The sequence below is a fragment of the Tympanuchus pallidicinctus genome, unplaced genomic scaffold, assembly GCF_026119805.1.
Source record: "Tympanuchus pallidicinctus isolate F22 unplaced genomic scaffold, pur_lepc_1.0 scaffold7, whole genome shotgun sequence".
Lineage (NCBI taxonomy): Eukaryota > Metazoa > Chordata > Aves > Galliformes > Phasianidae > Tympanuchus > Tympanuchus pallidicinctus.
In genome coordinates this window covers 23,336,935-23,358,148 of record NW_026294791.1, presented here as the reverse complement: position 1 = coordinate 23,358,148, position 21,214 = coordinate 23,336,935, and the positions used below count along the sequence as shown (strand labels likewise).

At 40.7% G+C, this 21,214-nt stretch overlaps 1 protein-coding gene across 5 annotated transcripts in view; it reads left to right on the top strand.

The window, feature by feature from the left end:
• The window catches only part of DNM3 (dynamin 3), a 166,772-nt gene that overhangs the window by 111,018 nt on the left and 34,540 nt on the right, over positions 1 to 21,214 (top strand). For all 5 annotated transcript variants that reach the window (XM_052665623.1, XM_052665622.1, XM_052665620.1 and 2 more), the window contains one exon: positions 1,955 to 2,066. In XM_052665623.1, the coding sequence (XP_052521583.1) occupies positions 1,955 to 2,066 (112 nt within the window). The remainder of the gene's footprint in view (positions 1 to 1,954; positions 2,067 to 21,214) is intronic.

Genomic DNA, 21,214 nt, shown 5'->3' with positions numbered 1-21,214 from the left:
GGAGTGCAGGACTGCCAGCTCCCATCTGTTCAAAGCAGTCAGCTAAAATTCCCTCTCACACAGCTATGCTTGCTGTAGCAAGTCACAAAATGCCAAGAAGTTTAATATATGTCATGACAATCCTGAAAAAATGTTTTCATAAGCTGGTGTCATGTTGTCTTGCTCTTGCAGATAAGTATTTTTGGAACTTCCCTATCACTATATTTTACAGTCTTTATGTATTCTATTGTTATTTTTAGTATTCTGAGGCTATCCTGTTACCATTTTAGCTTCCCTTTCTCTTCATTTTCCTTCCTTTTCCTTATAGCTGCTTAGTTATCTCAGCCAAAAAACTTATCTCAGTAGACGTTTCTCCTAACAATAAATTAAGACATTAAGACATTAAGAAAAATTAATTTTTCTTTAGTGATTCCGTATTGATCTTTTTTTGTTTGTTTTCATTCAGTCTTTTATTCTGTAAATCTTGACTCAGAGTTCCACAGATCAATTAAGATTCAAGTGTTTTATCATCACTTCAAGGTAACGGAATCTGAAGAGGTTGTCCAGGCCATTCTTTGCATTAAGGCAGAATAAGTGCATTTAGAGCCAAAGAAGTAAATGGTTTGATTTCAAATTTCTAATCAATAAAAGATACGTAGAGCTTTCAATCATTCCTTCTGCCAGTGGCTGTGTCCAAGCTGTGGGATGTGACCTTTAGTGCCTCTCTGCCTCTTTGTGCGCTGTCTGGTTGTCCTAGGAGGGAAATGCAGGCATGCTGCCCTGCCTGGCAGATGTGCCTGAGGCTGTCCTTGGTTTGAGTCAGCAGTACATCTTCAGGTGTATTCCAGAAGCATGAAGGTGAAATCCCACCAGCTCCTGAATGCTACAGAAACCTGTCCGGGCAGTGATGATAATAATAATCTCCAAGTTCTATAAGGTGTTCACTCTTTTTTTCCTCAAAATATGTGGCAGGAATCACATCTTTTGTTGCATAACGGAGCTATAAGAACCCCTTGTCTCTTTGAAGCTCTCTTTGAAGCTTGAATAATCTCTCTGAGTCCTCCTTGCTGCCCTTCGCTCCCCCCTCTGCATAGCTTGCTAAGGAAAGAAAACAGTCTGGTTGCAATGGAAGATCGATTCCTGTGCAGCTTTTAAGATCTGGCAAAATGTGGTTTCATAACCTTTGTCTGCAAAGCTTGTGGCCTTTCCTAAAAAGACTGTTGGCTGACAAATTTATAGCAAATCTGGTCGGTATATAGACTGTGAATTCGGAAACTAATGGCTAAACCGTAAGGGGAAAATCTGCTCTATTTATTGGAGAATTTACAAGTACCACCTTCCTACATATAATGTATTTTTCCTTCTTTCTCTTTTCTTCCATTATGTGATTCCCTATTCCTAATGCTTATATTTATCTAGTTCCATTAATTACCTGCAGTAGGTATTATTTAAACACATCCTAGTTTTCGTATGATTGTGGCAGACTTTAGAGGAATTCTTAAAAAATTCTAATTGTCATTGTATTTTTTCCCATTTTACTGATGGTGTCTGAAAGTCAAAAGGATCTAGCATGGGAAAAAGTTGCATCCTTAGTTATTCTGATATTTATTGGTTACAGCAGCAATCAGCTTCAAAATACAGCTTTGTTGGAATGTCTTCTGTGTTTGTCCTCTGTATCACAACAGTTTTACTTTTCCTAAATGTGCCTCATTTTGGAAGCAAAAGCTGGAAAATTGATTTGAAGCAGTTTCACAGCACTTTCAGATAATTGTTATTTCCAGAGCTGTGTTGTAGCATTGTAAGATATTTTTAAGTACTCCATGTAATTATTAAACAAGCACCTGTCTCATAAACGCCATTGTCCGAAACAATTACCAAGTTATTTCTGATCCCAAAGGATTTTTTGTTAATATGCTGTGTGCGTGATACAAAGAAGTAAAATTCTGGTTTTACAGTGTGCTGCTCTCTGTCCTAGGAATGTTTACAAGGATTACCGTTTCCTTGAACTAGCCTGTGACTCCCAAGAAGAGGTGGATAGCTGGAAGGCATCTCTGCTACGAGCCGGTGTCTATCCTGATAAATCCTCAGTAAGTTCTACAGCTCACTCGGTTTCAGTAGCTGCTCTTTTTGAGTCAGAAAACCAATTGCATCACTTGGGAGAACAGAACATCCGCAGATATCTCAAGAAATTGTAGCCTTTTCATTGTAGCCTGATGAAGTAATTGGTTAATATTCATAATGAAATACTTTACAGTTAATTTGTGTGTCAGACATCAATTCAAAAAAAAAAGAAAGTTCCAAAATGTCATTCATTGGAACAGTTTAGTAAAAGCATTCAGCAAAGTGAGGTTTTCTGTGCTTCATTGCTTCTATGAATATCTTCTAAAGAAAATAAGCTTATTCCTGCAAGCTCTGTATTACAGAACTGACAGAAGCATTTGAGGCAATCACGTGTATTTATTTTACTGAATCATTGCATGTTTTTGTGCATGGAACACATGCTAAACCTTTCCAAACACAGTTTTACTGTGTTAATCATGTGAAGCAAATTGAACAGGAAACAGCAAGAAAAACAGCCTCTAAATTAAACAGAAAAGACAAAAAAAGGAAAATGCTGGGAAATGGAATATGCCCAACTACCATTTTGTACTTTTTGGACATTGTCATTTTGTGTTTTGTCATTTACATAAGTCTGGGACGAGGGAGTTGGCTCAGCTCCTGAAGTCCAGCTCCCTCAAGTGCCTGCGTAGCTGAGGCCCTGGTGAGGCACTGGAGCATCAGAGGCCTGCAGCATCAGAACAAAACCTTGGCACTGAGCAGTGAGGCTGCTTTAAGACCATTCAGATTATGGCTACTCTGTTTTACAGTTAAGGTTTCAATTTTAAAAGGCCTTTATTACCCATGACAAACCTACAGTAACCACAACTTTTTCTCAGTCGTGTCAGAGCTTCCATGGGATTCAATCAGTATTGGGGTTTTCTTCTTTTTTTTGTTTTGCCCTGTGCTCTGTGCTTGACTAGTTTGAATTGACAAATTCTTCAGTATTTCAATATTCACTAAATTCTTTCAGTATTCACTAAAGACTCTCTGATGCATAGCTCATCTTTCTAGAGTAATTTTCGCATGGATACCTTCAGAGGAGAATCTATTCTGAGAAATAATGCTTTGACTTTGGTGGAATTTGTTCCTATTCCTGCTTGTTTTCCATGACAAGGGCAGGTCCCTTGAGCCCAGGGTCTTGTGATGTCTTCCATTTTCATCGTCTTCCTCATACTTCCCTTATTTTTGTGATACCTGTACATCTTCCTCTATAATCCTCTCTCCATCTCTTCCTGCTGCTATTTACACGCACAGGAAACGCTCCCTGTACTCTGTGTAAACACTGTCGAGGCTACCAGCAAAAGCCAAATCAGAATACTTGAACTGTGGGATTCTCCAGTTATTGTAGAAATGACCAGTGATTATAATAACAGTGTTGTTTTTTTTTTTAATAGGTCAGACACAAATTCAGCAGGAGACCTACCAAATATCTGGCACTCTTTTTTAAATATTCTTAATGACTTTCCAGTAGGGTGCCTGTCCCCTAGCTCTTATCTAGGACTACCAGAAGTCATGTTACAAGGATTAGTTATAAGAGGTTATCTAAGAAATTCCTACTTTCAAAATACTGCATCGTTTTGACTTTTTGCTCAGGTTATGGTGTCAAACCAGCCAATCGAATCTGCCATGTTTGCCATATTCTTCATATACCTGATCCTTTATTGATAAAAAAGGCACACTGGCTGGATTTCTAAACTTATGTTCTGTCTCTTTGTTTTTCCTATCTCCCTAAAAATATTTTATATTCAAAATAGGTTTTCTGAAGAACCTTTTTTTTTTTTAAAGTTTGTCTGTTGAAGGAATCTCAGAAACAAGATTGAAAGTCGTCTTTAAAAGACAAAGTTAGGAGGCAGTCAAAACTCAGTTGTTGTCTGGGCTGGAATCACCTTTACATCACAAAAAAAGAGTGAATATTGTTGTTCCAAACCCTCCAGTTTGAAATTCATGCTGTAGCTCATCAAACTGTGCAGGAAGGATCCTTCATGCTACTCTAATCTTGCAGAGTATTTTCTTCCTACTACAACTACGACTGTAGGTTCAAATGTGTAATGAAAGCCTGCAGTTAAAGTTCTGTATTTTGTAAAGCAAAAGCTACAGCACTCAGGGCACATTGGGAACTTCGACAGAATTTTCATTATAATCATATGCACACTCCTCAGTTCTGCACTTTTGCCTGGCAACATAAAATAGTTTTTGAGATGCCCACCAGTCTTTTACTCTTCTTCAAAGATTGAGAGACCTCATTTTCATGCAAGAAATGCTGTTAGGAAATGGCAGCAAGTTGTGTTTGCTTCAGTCTTTCTTAACAGCTTAGCAGTCCCACAGTTAAAAATGCAAAGAGGTACCCCAGCCCCTTCACAGGATGACCTTCTCATTCTTTTTCATGTGCAAGTTGCAGCTGGTAACTTTGAATATCCAAGACTTTGGCACCAGAAGTAGAAAAATTGCTGCTTAGAAATGAAAAATAGATTAATAGTGCTGTAAACCTGGAGTGCTGCAGTGGTGAGGCTGGCCTGCTTTCTGTAACTGCCAGAGGAGTGTGCACAGCCTGGAATCTGAAGTTAAGCTGTGTGCTTTCATTAACAGCTCTGCTGCTCGCATACGGGAATGCTGATATAAAGCCCAACGCATTGGCCCCTACTTGGTTTACTTCTGCAATGAAAGGAATAGTAGGAATTTGTCACTGAATTAAAGAGATTTGCTTCAAGTTCTCACCAGGAGCAAATCTCTCAACTAAGAATATTTGTTTTTCTGTTGTTTTTCTAGTAGTACTACTTAAAATTGAATGATGACAGTGGTAATGGGGCTTGGTACTTACCACTACTGCTATGAAGTAGTACTTTAATACCCTAAGCAAAGTCTAAGGTTGTTGACATTTTGTTTTTGTGCCTAAACAAAACTCATTAAACCATCTAACACCCCGTTCCTCCATCTTCTTGCTTCCTTTTGCCTGTGTTCTCCATCCCTCAGTGTGTGCAGATGTACGTTCACGTATTCATTCACTTGTTAGCTATCTTTAACCACCCTTCAGAGTTTTTCTTTGAGCCCCTGAATTCTTTTGGACTTTTCCAGGTCACCTCCCTCCCCAGAGATTTGCGTTTCTCAGGACGTGAGCTTCGACAGCCACCCAGATAGCAATGAATCAGTGTTTTTAGTATTCCAACCCATATGCAAGGCAGCTTGCTTGATATAAATCACACTGTGGCCAGTTCACTTTGAAACAGGATATCCATTTACCAGCTGACTTTACTGCTGGGTTTCTGTATTGAGGCGTCCAAACCTCCTTTTCTAAAAAATGGCTACAACTTTGTGACTAACCTTTCCAGACTGTATTTCTCAACTCGGCTGGTTTTTATTTTGGCCAGCTTCCCACTGGATAATATACACTGTTCATGCCAGCTCATGGCAAAACTTGTAATTAAAAGAAAAGAAAAGAAAGCACAGATGTTCATCGTAAGCTGTTCAGCACACTTTACCTGGCTGGCACCAACCATCCATTCCCGTTCCCCTTTCCCTAATGCCATCTCCTCCTTACTTTCATTACTAGTCTAAACGTACAATATTTGCTTTTTAAAAGCATTGGATCGTGAAACTTTCCATTCATTGGCATCTTGCAGGGAGTGGCTGTCATGAAAGGGTAAGCAGACATATTTAGTGGTTGCTTTGCGTACTGGAAGCTCAGTATTAGCGATGCACGAAAATCCCTCTGGCTTTGGTCCCATCCCTAGATCATTTTGAGCCTCGTTTCCCTCACCCTTGTTTTAGTGTCCACCGACTTCCCTGGAGCTGCTCCTAATTTACACTGGAGGAAGCAAAAGTAGAATCTGAAAGTTTGCGTAGAGAGGAAATTTTGAAAAGCAGTGTGAATTTACAGCTTCGCTGGCCATTTCAGATCCTTCGTGAATGTCCTGTGCTCCTCAGGAAGCTGCCTGACTAAAGGATTCTGTGAATGTACTTTGAGTCAGTTCATTTGGTTTGAGCTACTTCCAGAACTGCACAAGTTAGACTGAATGTATGTAAAATATATGTATCTAATATTTCTTTTTTCCTCTTCCCTCCCTGCTGCATCCTGCAAAGGGGAACAACAGAGTAAGTTCTTTGTGCTTTTACAAAATCCTTTTGTATCCTGACTCAAGGGTTTTGTCATAAAAATCACTTTATCTTCTCTTTCACACAATTGTTGCCTGCATACTCCTAAGAGGAAACTCCTAGCTTCTTTCTAAGAGGAAACGTAGGTACAAAAATGTCTTCTATGAAACTATGAACAGATCTTTGTATTTTAATTTTGCAGAAGGTGATATGTTAAATGATGCCAAGTGTTGTTTTTTAAGGCAGTTCAGTGAGAATGATACTATAAAACAGTATTGGGTCCGAAGATTATGAAGGTATAGTAATAAAGACCTTCTGAGGAAAGGTTGCTACAGTCTGATGAAACTCATTACAGATGGATTTTTTGACCATACATCAAAGCTTGTATTAATGGGCAGTTATAAAAACCCGGCACTAAAGTCTTAAATAACAGATTTGCTGGCGTTGTTGGCTAAGCTGAACTAGATCAGTGTAGTGGCTTTGAAGGTGCCTTAAAATGGATGGAGGAGGGTGGGGTCAACATTTGACTTGGCTTCTAGACCCTTGATGTGTTCCAGCTGGACAGCAGCAGAAGGGTGTGGGGTGTAGAGAGGGAGAACTGAAATATGCATGGTAGGTTTTTAAAACTGAGCAACACATAAAAAGATAGTTTTGCTGATGCTGATCTGATAAACTAATAATTAAGTAGTTCCCAGGGTTTGTACTTTTTCTACCATTTTTACTTAAGAATGAAAATTTCACATCTCACACTTTGGAACATGATGCAAAGAGATTTTGTCATGCTACAGAAAGAATTTACACGGCTTTTGCATTTTTTTTCTTTCCTGTTTTGACACATTAACCCTTAGGAGGATGTATCTGGAGCATCAAAGGATGCTTCATAGCAAATGTTGAAACTGTCCCTTGAAATATTGCGTGTAGTATCTCACTGTGAGCTTCTAACATTTCTTGGCTATTTGGGAAAGACCCAGGTGCACTTAAAATTGTCTGAAGATGTGGGAATTTGTCTGCTTTTAATTTTGATATTTTTATCACTTTTTGTCTGCTGCAGTCTCCACGGTAACTGGGCTCAGAAGCACCAAAAATGTTGTGTTTTATTGGCTTGCCTGTTGGGTGGTGAAGGGTTAAGAATTGATGGCATAGAGAGAGGGACTGTATGCAGGAGTTGGTGTGAAATGTAAATGTTAACTGTGTACACTGAAATATCAAGGTAATGTTTATAATGTTGCTTTACGATATGCTGACTTAAGGCTTTGCTGCTATGCTGGGTACTGAGCTGATCTCCTGATGAGAGGAGTTAGACTGTAGATGCTCTGTCAAGTGAGATGGGGCACCAGAGATCTGTTGGTGCTGCCAGAAACAGGGGTCAGGATGCATGTGGACAAGCACTGTTCTCCAGTGACCTGAGCTGTGGGGCACCTCCAGGGAGGGAGGACCAGTAGTAGTGTCTGACGGGGAGTTCAGTTGCTAGCAAAAGATAGGATAGATTTAAGCAGGTATAGGAGAAACCTGTGAGATTTGAGGCTTGTTGGATCTGTTAGCTTTCCTTATGCTGTGAGCAATGGGTGACTTTTGCTGTACGTTCGCAGAAATTCCCCCATTGGCCTTGGGATGTCAGCCAGAAGGTAATTCCAAAACAAATCTCCATGACAGCCATCCTCATCTTTCTCTTGGAACCCAGATCCTGGTGAGGATCATTGAATCCTCATCTGTGTCCCCTCCCTTCTTTCACACGAGTTGCTCATGCTCAGGGAGCTGGAGCTAGATGATCTTAAAGGTCCCTTGCAGCCCAAGCCATTCTATGATTGTATGATTTTAGGAGGTTATGAATCCCAGTCAGGCAGGCAGAACTAACTGCAGCTGCCTGTAGTGGCTCAAAGCCCGCAGACATCTTGAGACTTCTGTACCTAGTTGTATGGAAAATGAAGTGGGTGCACCTGAGAGGCAGTAAGAGAGTCTGAGATGTGGCTGGGAGAAAGGAGGAGCTGCAGAATGTAGATCCCGGGGTTTTCAAACCTGCAGAATCCTTCCTTACTGTCCTGGTATGGATTTACTTGGGTACCTAGCAAGGCTTTAAAATTCCTATTATTATTACCTGCTAGGGCTTTCACACTGTCTCATGTCATGTGGAAAGATTCCCTAACCGCCCACACAACCTGAATGGGTACTGCCCTTAGCTTTGCCTCTTCAATTTGCAAAGTAAAAATAAACATTGGAGTAATGAGGTCCTAAGAAAAAGCAGGGGGAGGGAAAAGAAAAGGGTTTATGGTCATCAGTGGACTACTAATCATTGTTATTTTTACTTTTTATTGTTGCACAATCATTACTGTAAGTGAGATTTCTCACATGGTTAAAAATAAATATATCTTCAAAGCTTTGTTCAAAGATCTGTAAAAGGGGTCGTTTAGAATGAGGTAATGGAGACCTACCTCATTCAGCAAGCACATGTTGGCAAGCCACATCTTACTAAAGTTAAAACTGAACTCTGCTCTGCAGTCCTGTGCAGAAGCAGGATGAGAGGAGCGTTGTGCCAAGCTGCACAGAGCGCTGGGAAGCTGCTTGTAGCTTCGGTCCAGATGCTGAAGACACTGACTCAGTGTCTTAATCCATCTTTGTGAACTCGCTTCCTCCCCCGTGCATTTTCATCACTCTTGTTGTTTAAAAACAAAAGCAAAAAACACCGGCCCTCCAGATCCTGCTGTTTGAAAATAACAACAGCAACAAAGCCTACAAAATTCTCACATAGGCGGTTTTCTGTATGTGCCCAACATTGTTAGGTTAGAAGATTTACTAGGTGCTGTGTCCTACTGAAATTCTCATCCCAAACCCCATAGGCTGAGCTAGCAAAAATAAAACACACACACAAAATTTGCATCTTGGTTAGTGGAATTGTCTCAGTGTGGATAACACTGAGCATACGAGCATTCACCGAATACAAAGTCACTTAGTAAAATTTAGTTTGAATTTTCTCCTGAGAAAAACAGAATTTCCTTTGAAAAGAAAAGGAAAATAATGTCCCTGCCAGGTCAGTTTGCATGTTATTGCTTAAAATACTTCTTGGTGACATATTAATTGCTTAGTTTCAGTCTCTTTTTTTGGGAGGGGGAGGGGAAAAGGAATGGGAGTAGTTATACCGAACCCAGATTCCAGATCAGCTACTTCATTAAGAAGACCAGATGTCCTACTCCCTCTCGAGACAGCCCTGGAAAGTGGGAACTTAGAGTGAGTGAAGTCAGGGTACTCATCCTACCTAAGTGTATGACAGCAGCTCTCTCAGTTCATCTATTTCATGCCTGGCTATTGACGTTTCTACGCAGGTACTGCACCAGAAGCCACGTGCATCTTTGCACAGGGCTGTGATGCTTGTTTTACCAAATCCAGCTGTGTTTCTGAAGTGTCTGCACTTACCTGCAAATCACGCTCTGACTCTGGCCATAGTAATGTTCCCAGCCAGGCTCAAACTGAGAGTCGGTGCCTCTGCTCCCAGACTGCTGAGGGTGGTGTTCAATTTAAGGTCCTAAGCTAAAAAAAGTAAGGACTCGCTTGTGTTTGTTGTGTAGCAGCAGGCTGAACAGCAACTTGTGCTGATGTGTCAGAGGGAAAGCAGCGTAGATGGAAATGAAAACTGTGCATTTACTGTTTTGTTTTTGTTGGTTTGTTTTTTTTTAACTTAAAAAAACAACACCCAGACAACTATATTCTAGGAAAGGAAGGCACTGAATTCTAGGAAAAGAAGAATCCACTTCAGTTATGACTAAAATTGGCTTCAGGCCAAGGAGGTTTAAAAATAACTTTCAAATGAAAGAAGTGTTATAATACTTTTTAAAGCGGGAAAAATGCCATAATTTTATAGACGGTGCTTCAGTCATTGCTTCAAACAGATGAATTGAGTTTTACAATGAAGTGACGGCGTGACGGAGCAGAGCAGTGCGTGCATGCGCGTCCCCACAGGGTCAGCAGCAGTCCAAAGCAGAGGGAGGAAAGGAAATGGCTGTTTGTCAGTGCCTTCCGTGCTGCCTTACGCTTTCATGAATGCAAAAACACCCCTCCATAAAAATCATCCTTCTAAGTATTTACTACTTCAAACCAAACCTAGAGGCACTCCTGTTCCCTGAAACACAGAGCAGCCCTCTTTTATATTCTCTAAGAGTAAAATAATTGTTGGCACAAGAGAGTTAAAAACGTACAAGGGAGAAAGTGATCCAGAGCATTGCATCAGTTGCTCTGACTGTAACAAGATGCAGCCTTGCTAACTGAAGGATTTCAGAACCAGTCCCAGCAAACTGGTAACTGCCTGTGTCAGGGGTCAGCCGTTCAATAGCTGTCACAGTTTTACATTTCTGCTATTAAACAAACCTGCTGACATTAAGCAAGCTCCAGGAAATTTAGAATGGAGCAGATTTTTTTATTATTATTATTATGTTTGCAATGTCTTCGTGGTGGGCTCTTTGCTTTCCATGAGACACCTGCACCTTGAAAATATTTTTAAATTCTCATTTTTTATGGTGCAGCTCATTTTTGCACCACTTCCACTCTAATGAAGGATTTTATTGAAGCTGTACTGAAAGGTGAAAACTTTCTGGCTGTGAAGTTTCAGATGATGGAGCATGGAGTGTCAGCCATGTTCTGGACATGAATTGCTATTGAAAAGAGAGGGAGATCTGCCCTGGGGAAGACAGTAAAGAAAGCCAACTCCTGCAGATCCTTTCCTAGAACTGGTCAATGAGTGCTAAGAGTTGGCTGGCACAGGAGGGTGCTTCTGGGCTCTGCTGCACTACTCAGACCTACAGAGATCCTTGAGACTGCAGGCTGGGTGTCTGTGCCCCCTGGTCTCAGGACAGCCATAGCTGGAAGGTCGCGTTGCCTCCAAACCCCTTTAGTGCAGCTCCACCATGTCACCCATGTGCAAAACTGAATAGAGAGGGAAACGCACTCAGATACCACAAGACTTGAGCAATTTCTTTTGTTGTTCTCCAAGTCAGTTCCTGCACAAAAAACTACTCCTGAGTAGCGGTTTTTAAAAAAAGTAATTGGGTCTAAATAAAAATGTGAGTTTTTTCTGCCAAAAATGTCACCGGAGTCACTTCCATAGCATTTACAGTGTAGCAGGAAATGTAGTCATTGGACAGGAGGGTGGAGGGCAGCTGGTAAACAGCCAGATCCTTCTTTTTCTCTCACTTGTAAGAGAAAACAAGACCATTAAGAGAAACTGAATGCTGTTTTTTTCTCATTCTGTTTTGGACAAAAGCAAAGACATGCAATGTCTATTCTGATGCATGGTTTTATCCTGGATTTGTTTAGCTTACCCTACCTTTCTTTTGGTGGAGGTAGGGTTATAATTACTGTCCGCATGGAGTCAATTTCACACGATGCTTTGGGTGTGAAATTCCCTGTTCTGAAATTTCATTCTTTCCTCACAGCACTCATGATGTCATTTGTTCCTGTTCTGTGGTCACCCCTCCTGCACCTGTGTCCCAGTTCCATTGTGGCCTTTCATTGACCAGTGTGTTCTCTGTCCTTCCTAGTTTGGTGGATTTGGAGAACATTTGCTATTCTAACTGTGCTGATTCTGGAGAACTGAGTTTTGACCCTAGGAAAAGCTGGCTGTGGACACTTGTGGTATTTGATTTGTGGTTCTCTTCCACTTTGGTGCCTTACCTACTGTTGTTCCTGGTCCCAAAGTGGAGAAACAAATGATTTTACTTGGTTCACCTTTACCTTCTCTCATTCTTTTTAAACCTAACATTTTCAAGTCAAATTACTTATAATTCAAAGAGAGAATAATACATCACTGAATATTGCACTCAGTTCAAATGACGTATGTGAAATTATCTGGCTGGATGAAAGCTCTGTGATGCGTAGACAGAAAGTTCCCACAAGCTGTTACACAAGGTGTTGGGCTGCGTTGGACCTTTTCATTAGCAGAAAATGAAACTTTTCAGTCATCTTTATTTGTCACAGTATTCTCTTGAGCTGTTCAGTGAGCAGGGGCTCTGTACCCGCTGCTCCTCAGCTGAGGGCTTCAACCCAGGGAATGATCTGACTCTATGAACAAGGACACCAGCAAGCAACCTCGAATGCATAGCTTACCTTTATCTGTCGGGTTTCTTTTCTTCTGGATCAATGGCTTCCAATTCAGGGCTCACTGCTAGTTTCAGTGTTAAAGCTTAGGAAGTTAACCAAGAGCAAAATGCAGCATTGTGTGCAGTCCTCAACAGTGTCTTGCCCTTGGTATGATGGAAATCATGGGCCATTGCTTTAGGACACTTGTCATCTCCAAGAGTTTGAAAACATAACTCTTTTTCTTTATGGTTTCTGTTATATACTGCTGTGTAGAATAAAAACCAATGAGTGGATGCATATGCTCAGAAACAATTAAACTGCAACCAGCATTGGTAGCAAAAAGACTGGAACATGAGTGAAAACTGGGCATGATGAAGTCAATTGTAAAGCTCCCATCAATGTCTGGAGGGTTAGCATTTCATCTGCTGTGACTGAGCGTCTTCTGCTTCATCCTGTATGTTTTTAGTGGAATGCTGTTTTTTTCCCTGCTTACTGTAGTCTGGTGAGTGTTCTGCTAAAATCCTCCTTTCCTAGAACCAGTCCTGGTGTTGTCCAACTGGGACTGTGATTTCTGCCCCATGTTGCATTTCTCTTATTTAGTTCCATCTTATTCGTACAGTTTCTTTTGTAAGTCACAGCATGATGCCTCTCCAGCAGCTGTTGTTAATATTGTGAATAGATACTATTTGTCTAGAAGCTGCAGTTGTGGACCCAGATCCCATTTTACAAATGTAAAATAAAAACGTGGTTCCTGGCTTGTAAAGCTTACAGTCAAAGAATGACAGGAGAGAATCAGTGGATAATTACTGAACATTGTCCTGTCTGCATTTTGGGTTAGAGGTTTGTCACTAGCCATTGAGATCTGTGGAAATTGATAGTCTCAGAACAAACTACCTGTTTGTCACTGGTCTGACTAGCAGGCGATGCGGGCTTTAGGATTATTATATGATTAAGGAATTCTGTAGAGCAGCAGCATAATTTCTTTCTACAGGACTTGTCTCTTCAAGCCTAAGAAGGCACTATTTCTGGTGTTTGGAGCAGGTTTGGCAAAACATCTTCGTCTTTGCTCTTTAAAAATACCTCACTCCTATATCATCTGCATATACAGTGATGAATTTAAGAATCAACAATGATGGATTAATCCTAATTTGATTTCAGTTAATTTGAGTGTCCCCTTAGCTGGGGAACCAGAAGCATCTCAGCTTAAAGTAAGACTGGAAATTTGCTCAAGCAGTTTTGTTAGGTCACTTGTTGAAGTCTTTAAAGTCAGTAATTGTTATTAACTAACCCAGGTGTGTATGAGACTCTTCATCCTTTTGCTGGTTTAATGAAGAGTAGAATGAAAAACTGTGGGGAATTGTTTGAAACGATTTTACCTGAGTCAAGAGGGTGTGTGTGTGCGTGTGTGTGTGTGCGCATCCTGAGAGGTTTGGTGTGTTTGCTCAGATATGCTGGATGTATTTGCTTTACGTGTACAAGTGCCAACATTTTCCTGTCGCAATTCAGATCTTTTTGGATGATGCCCCACTGGGGAACTGCATGTATTTCCAGGCATCTGTGTCCAGAATAATCTGTGGTTCTTCCTTCTGTGTCTGGATCTCTTGACTGTTGATACCTGTGTGTAATTGTTAAGGTTCCTGATTAATTGTCTACCAGCACCGTGACAGTTAAGCAACAGAATTCAGATTACGATGAAGCACTTAAATACACATCTTTTCTCTGGTGAGGCTCAGGAGCGCTGCCGCTCCATGTAAGATGAAAGGATGCAGCACTTCTCAGTGTCACCTATCCCACTTCTGTGAGTTTTGAGAAAAAGTTCTTTCCACCTGTGCTCTTTCTGGCTTCATCTTTTGGATGATGGACTGGTTTAACGGGACTAAAAGATGCTCCTATTTTCAAGAGTTCCTTTTATCGTGCGTCTGCATTTTCTCTGTGCAAAGCTTGTGCTTTGTCAGTACCGATAGCCTTTAGGCTGATCCTTCACAGCTTTTAAGCAATATTTTTCATCATGTATTTCTTCACACAGAGGAGTATTAAGCTATCTCCCAGAGTTTACAGTTAGTCACAGGTACCTGAAAGATGGTCACAAATGCCCTATTCATTCAAAGCATGGAAAATTACAATTCAAATATCAGTGAAGCTACCTCTTTTGTTTCTGTGCATTTTGGTAAAAACACTCTTTTACTATGGTAACTCCACAGCCCCTTGGGAATTACCCTGTAATGCTTCCAACCTTCCTTTTTTTTTTCTTGACAAGTTTCTGGCTATATCCTGGAAAACTTCTGGAGTCTGCTATGGATCTATAGCAGCTGAAAATATGGGAGCAGCATAACCTGAAATAAAATCCATAAAGGAATTTTACGTTGGGCAGGCGAAGCTTCCAGTGCAAACCAAAACGTTCACATTCACACTCAATAAGCTAAAAACTCCTTAAGGGGAGAGGTAAAATGAGTCTGTCCTGGGCATCTGCAACAATTAAGAAGCGTTGCTACAGAGTGTGAGCTCTGCTTGACACAGAATATATGTGCTTTAGTTAATATTCCTACCTGGAATCTCCAACAGTAGTTTTTAGTCAGTCCAAATTCAGGCGGCACAGTGTTCAGCTCTGATCATTTGTCTGGAAACCACTGCAATCTCTTATTTTTCTGAGCCTACGTTAGGTTACTTTAAAATCTCTTTGCTGGAAGATATGCTTAAAAACACGTAACATGCTTCTAAAATGTTGTGATAATTAAAAAAGAAGAAAGAAAAAAAAAAAAAAAAAAAAAGATGAAAAAATGCGCATAGCCAAAGAAGTTTTACATTGGAATTGAAATCCAGCCATCCAGCCTTTCTTTTGCTAGAGTACTATTTCTTGCACAGCCTGCTGCGTGTCTGATAACATATTCCAGACAGGCTGTGCATGCAGAGAGCTTTTCATTCAGTTTCTTTGGGCGTAGTACAGCAAGATATTTCGGTCCAAAGCACTTAGATGCAGAATGTACTGAAATCCAGGCATCTATGTATCTTGAGAGTACGACTGCATGCAATCGACGGAGAAGCACTCTCCAAAGCTGTAAGGAAAAGCATTCTTTTCATGTTTCTTCCCAGTTTGCATTAGACAACTCATACAAGAGCTAGAAGAGAGACAGGCTTTGCAAGGAGCCACAGCAGTTCTTACTGGTTTTTGGGTTTCCCAAAGAGATCTGTTCTCGGTAGGTTGTTTTGCTGCCAAAGGTTTTATCATGTAGACCAAGTATCGTAAGGAAACAGACAACACCATCTTCATGTGTTTTTAGACATGTTATTTACTGGGGTTTCCCTGAAGAAAGCTTAGGAATTCTTTCCTCATGACTCACTGACCAAGGGATTGTTTTTATATAAACTTTCCTTCAGCTGGTTAGAGTTGGAACACAGTGTCTTCTGCTCCTTCTGGGGTCTGACTTTGCTCTTAATTTCTTTTAATGGATGTTCCTGCAGCCAACAGCATGGTTTGAACCTCCTGGCCTTTCCCTTCACCCTGTGTCCCATAGCCTTGAGAATCACTGGGCCAAGTCAGCCAGTGGAAGTGCTGGTGGCAATCGCTGCTTCTCTATCATTTTGCTTCTCAGCTTTTTGCCTTGTAGGGCTTTTTCAGCTCCGCACCTTACTTACAGCTTAGGGAGAGCATGCTGTTGACATTAGCCAAACTGGAGTTTGTCTTTTACATGCTGAAATTAAAACAAAAAGTTGATGTTTGACTTCAGCGGCGTAAAGGTTAAAAGCTGGAAAGTGCTGCTTTTCCATAATGGAAATCACTAAAGCTGGAGAGACACATGCCTTCTCTTACATACCCCTGAATCCTTTCCCACCCTCCTTCAGTGGCTGCAGTGGAGTCGTCTTTTGCCAGGAGAGCGGTGTAGAGTCACTTTTAATTACCTCCTTCCACTGCTTTTGATTTTGAGCCCAACTGATGGCGCCAGGGGCTGAACCGCAGGGAGATCTCCAAGCAAGTCCTGCGTGTGTCAGGCTGCCTTGCCAGGCAGATTCTATACAGCCCACTGCACTTCCTTGCGGTGTTTTGGTTATTGCATTTTAATTTTTTTAGCCTGAGACAGGAGCTACGTTAAAATCTATTAGCTCTGTGAAGCGCCTACAGAGAAATTCCAGGTTATGGTTACCAACTTGTCTTCTGCACTCTGCACCCACTATAGATATCTGTCTCACTTCAGCTATGTATATTCTGTGTGTACATGTATGCAATTTCATATGTTTCATTGAACAGGTAAAATATCCCATACGTGCATGGCATTATTTTAGGCCAATAAACATGCATAGTTCTTTGAGTCTTTTTCATATGCCAGGATTGGATTTCTTTATTTTTACAGGAACAGGAATGGTTTAGCTGGAACGAAAACGTTCATTCCACTGCATCATTAGCTACAGGCAGTCTTCAGTTGAAGCCTTTCCCATTTTTCATGTTAAAGCTGTAATAGTTTGACTATTAATCAACATGTAGGATGAATTTCTGGGGCTGAAAGAGCTTGCCTGCATGCCTGTAATTTAAGCTGAACTTTTTTTTTCCCCTTACGAAAGGAAGGTAGCCAGAAAATAAATTATATTTTAAGGAGTTCACCTCTGTCTCACCCCTTTCTACTATTCCCCTTCTGATAAACACCCCAAAAGTTCTCCTGACACATACAGAGAGTTAGTTGGAGTAGCAGATTCTCCAGCGTGTCATTTGATAACTCTAAGGCATCCTTCTGCTACACGAGGTTAGCTGTTGATGTGTTGATTGCATCATACCTGATGCTCATTACTGAAGGCTTAGCCCAATGTGCTTTTAGTAATTCAAAAGTTAATTTTAGGGTCTCACATGAAGTTTTTCCTCCCCCTCTCCATTGCAAGAAAGCTGTAACCAGCAACCTATATGGTAATGGTAGCATCAGTATCTTTCATCAGCTGTTTAGCTGCCTTCTCAGCAGTCTGCTCTTTTCTCACAAACAACATGTGCTCTTACCAAATTGGATTAAGGCTTAGGAAGGGTGACAGAAGGTGCCAAGTCAGCCTGTGGGACCAGCTTGTTGTACTGGCAGTGACAGTTTGTTTGCTCCTTTTGCCATTCAGATCACTCTTTCTTACAGCCTGGTCCCTCTCCTCCACGTGAAGAAGAAGGTGAAGATACGCAGGACTGATATTCCAGTTTTGAGACAATAATGGAAAAAAAATCATTCCCGGAAGGGCAGAAATTGTTTTCTTATACCATTTCTCTCCTCTAGTCTCATCAGGCTCTCTAAATCACTCTTCACAGACCTGTGGAACATGCAGTCATTCTCCAGCCCTCCCTGAAGGAAGTGATCAAAAAACAATCTCCATGCCCAGTGGGTTTTTAAGAGAGGTCTTTTCCAAAGGCCACATTCATCTTTTCCCAGGCTCCGTGAGCAGCAGGAGCAGCTTTGGGATGATCAGTGTGTACCTGGGAATTTTCCGAGACCACTAATCAAATATCCTCACTCTTTCCTCCCAGATATACTCTCCGGCTTAATGGGAGTGCTGATGCAGAGCCTGTTCCAGCTCTGAGACCAGGGAGCATGCTTTGGAACATGGACAAGAACCCTGTGAGGGAGGAAGGAAAAAGGCTATACAGTTCATATAAGATGCAGAAATATTTCAATTTAACTGTCTAGCCCTCTTGAAAACTGCAGTGCTCTATCCTATAGATGCTGAAAAGCAGCTTCGGTGCAATTGCAATAAAATCCTGTTGTTCTGGCCACTCAGTTTCATTTGACTATTAGTGAAGTATGCAGCATCTCTGGAATCAAGGGAAATATAGAATGTTATCTTTCACCAGATGGCATATAACCTCCTCCCTCAGTGATCTGGAGATGATAACACCTGTACTGTAAAAAAAGATGTTTCCATTCTTGGACCTGCATTGCTCATAACAGAGGCAAACGCATTCAGCCTTTTTGTGGCCGTGTGATAGTATTGCCTTAGAATTGCCTGATGCTTTGTTAAAGGTGCTCGGGATTTCTTTTATTACTGCTAGCTGATGAACCTCAGTCCAGCACAGCAGCTGTCATTAGTCTGCCATTGTGTAACTTGTATTTAATCCTGCTTCTGTTTTTCCAGTCCTTGACATTACCGTGTCCTGCAGGACACCTTTCTATTGTTCACTGTACTGACAGTACCTCAGTCTTGTGTTATGGGCAGAAACAACATTACCTGGCAAGTTCATGCTATTTTCTTCCAGCTGGACTATCTGTTGGACACTTTGATGATGAAACCCTTTAAGGCTGCTAGTTGTTCCCGCCATGCTGCCGTGTACCTATCTGTTACTTTATGACTACCATTCTTTTCATTAATACCCATCCTAACAAACTCAATGACCAGTCTTCTAAAGATATCACTTATAACTCTACTGAAACTAAGACCTGTAAAATTTCCAAAACATCAGTTGACTGACTGAGTCTGATGTCTTGCTTGTTTGTTTATTTGTTTATTTTGGTATGCCTGTCTTTAAAATTATGTTCCAAAGCTTTGCAGCCATTACACTTAGACCTGTATTTCCTTGCACTGTGGATTGTGTTTCACCTGGGACAGTTGGTAAAAGAATACAATAGCTTTTCTCCTTGAGAGACAAAATACTTTGCTTTGAGAAACTCAATGGAAATCTTCATGATATATAACAATCTTTGGGGCTGCTGACTCAGATTTTCTCTTGCTGTGGATGGGAAGAAACTGCCTATGGCAATGATGAGGAGCTGAACGCAGTAATTCACACTCTTGTGATATAGCAGCATTTTTTTCCTTTGATCTCATCAGTAAGTTGCACCCTGAAGTACAGCCTGTGGTTCCAGACCATGGGCTTTCCTTATTTGCTTCTTGCCCGGCCATGAACTGGTTTTCTCTCAGATTTTTGCATTTCTATAGGAACTGATTGCATTCCGATTCTTCTTCCAGCACTTCCAAACATGCAAGCATATTCCCTCAGGCTATTTTTTCCATTAATGCATGTTTCATATAAGCCTTTGCTTTCTTCAACCATGGTTTACGAGTTCATATCCTTGAAGGTTTTCTTACCCATAACCATTACCTGTGCACGTATGCATGTTATCTGTGTGGGGGTTTAATGAAGCATGTGAGTTTATAGACATCTGTGAATTTAAAGGTGCTAATTTATGCTGAGATACGTTTCTCTCTAATTCTAGAGACTATTAGGCACAAATGAGAGTTGTTTAATTTGGAATATGTAATTATCAATTGAAAAATCTGCACCCTTTAGGATGCCTTGTCAACACCTCACATCTTAAAATGCATAGTATCTAGAAAACTGTGTTGTCAACCTTTTCATGTGAAAAACCAGTACTTTTTCTGTGTTTGCATGGGTCTTTGTTTGCAGTGATTAATGGTCCACTAACAGTGTCCAATACAGTGCAGTGTACAAAGTGCCTTTGATGCCAGACATTCTACAGTGCTGTGCAGAAACTAAAGCTAATAGTGGTAAGCCTGAGAGGACTGGAATGTTTTCAATTTACTTTTAAACAAATGACTTTATTGTGCCATTCTCACATGGGAGTAAATTCCACAGCCTTGGTGCCACATTAGACAAAACTTTTTTACCTGCTGATTTCTGTTTATAGTGGGAGAGAAGAAATTAACCTTAGTTAGGAACTGGGGGGGAATAGGACGTAACTATTAAACTTGGTGGGAATTGTTCCAAGGGCTTCTCTGAGAGCAGAGTTGTATGCAGTTGTACAGGATGTAGCTGCAGGATGATTTGTGGTGCAGAGCAGAGTTAAGGAATTCTGTATTCCTGGAAATCAAACTTAAGAAGGGCACCTATAGGAAAAGCTTTAAAAATGGTTTTGCCTTTCCTGCAGCGTAAGGAAGCCCTTGTTGTAGTCTGATTAAATGCTGGTGGAGTTCAGGAGGAAGATGCCTAGTGACTTCAGCTGGAGATAAATGAGGCCAAATTCCTGAAGGTAACAATTCTCAAATAAATAATGAGCATCTGTGGGGAAATACGAATGACGTCCTTTGCTATAGGAGCAAAAGTACCTCAGAGTGCATCACTTTGATGTGGCAAAGGTTTTCAGGAGGACAGGAATGAATGAGTCTTTAATGCTTACAGGATGGTATAGATCCATGGATTTGTAAAAAAGATGCAGGTATTCCTTAAGTAAAGGAGCACGAATCCCTTCAGTGTTGCTCCAAGTGGGAGAACCTCTGAAGCTAATATGTGCATCATAGTCTTCTAATAATACAGATTCTACTTCAGAAGGTCCTTTTTGATCAGCACCTAAGGGTACATGAATTACTAACAGAACCAGTAATACTAGATTCTTTTTTAAAAGGCTCACTAGGTCCTTTTGTACTAAACCTTTTTTTTTCATTACTAGGCTTTAGTTTGGTGAACACTGTGGTTTTTATTGCTTTACAAATCCATAAGCAGTAATCCATAAGAAAAAAATTAAGTTTTGACTAATGTTTTTATTTTCACATTGGCCATCTACAATTCATTAGAATTTTATGTTCAGCCACTAGCTGGAAGTCCAAATGGAAAAAAAAAAAAAAAAGAAAAAAAAGGCAAGTTTAGGTGATACTTAGATGAATGCAGCTGCACAACTTGGACAAGTGGATGTACTCACTTGAAAGTGGCTCTTAAAGCCTTTTGTTTTTCTCTGATGCTCCAAACCTCCGTCTGGTCTTTTCCAAAAATAATACATCTCTTTTGCTCACCACTTTGCCACAGCTTCCTGTAAAGCCTTTCTTCATTTACAAAATGAACAGTGTAAGTGGTGCACATTATTTTGCTGTGTCCTTGGAACCCTGATATCTTTACTGCCTCTGCTTGGGCCTCAAGATGAGTTGCACCTTCCAGAGGAAGACACTGCAAAAGCTTTGTAGACTGTCACGAAGGGTAGGGAAGAGGGCCTCAGAGCTGTTTCTATTTTGACTTGTAAAGCATGAAAATTCTGTCCTGTTTGTTTGTCCTCAATGGTAGCTTTTGTCCTTTACTAAA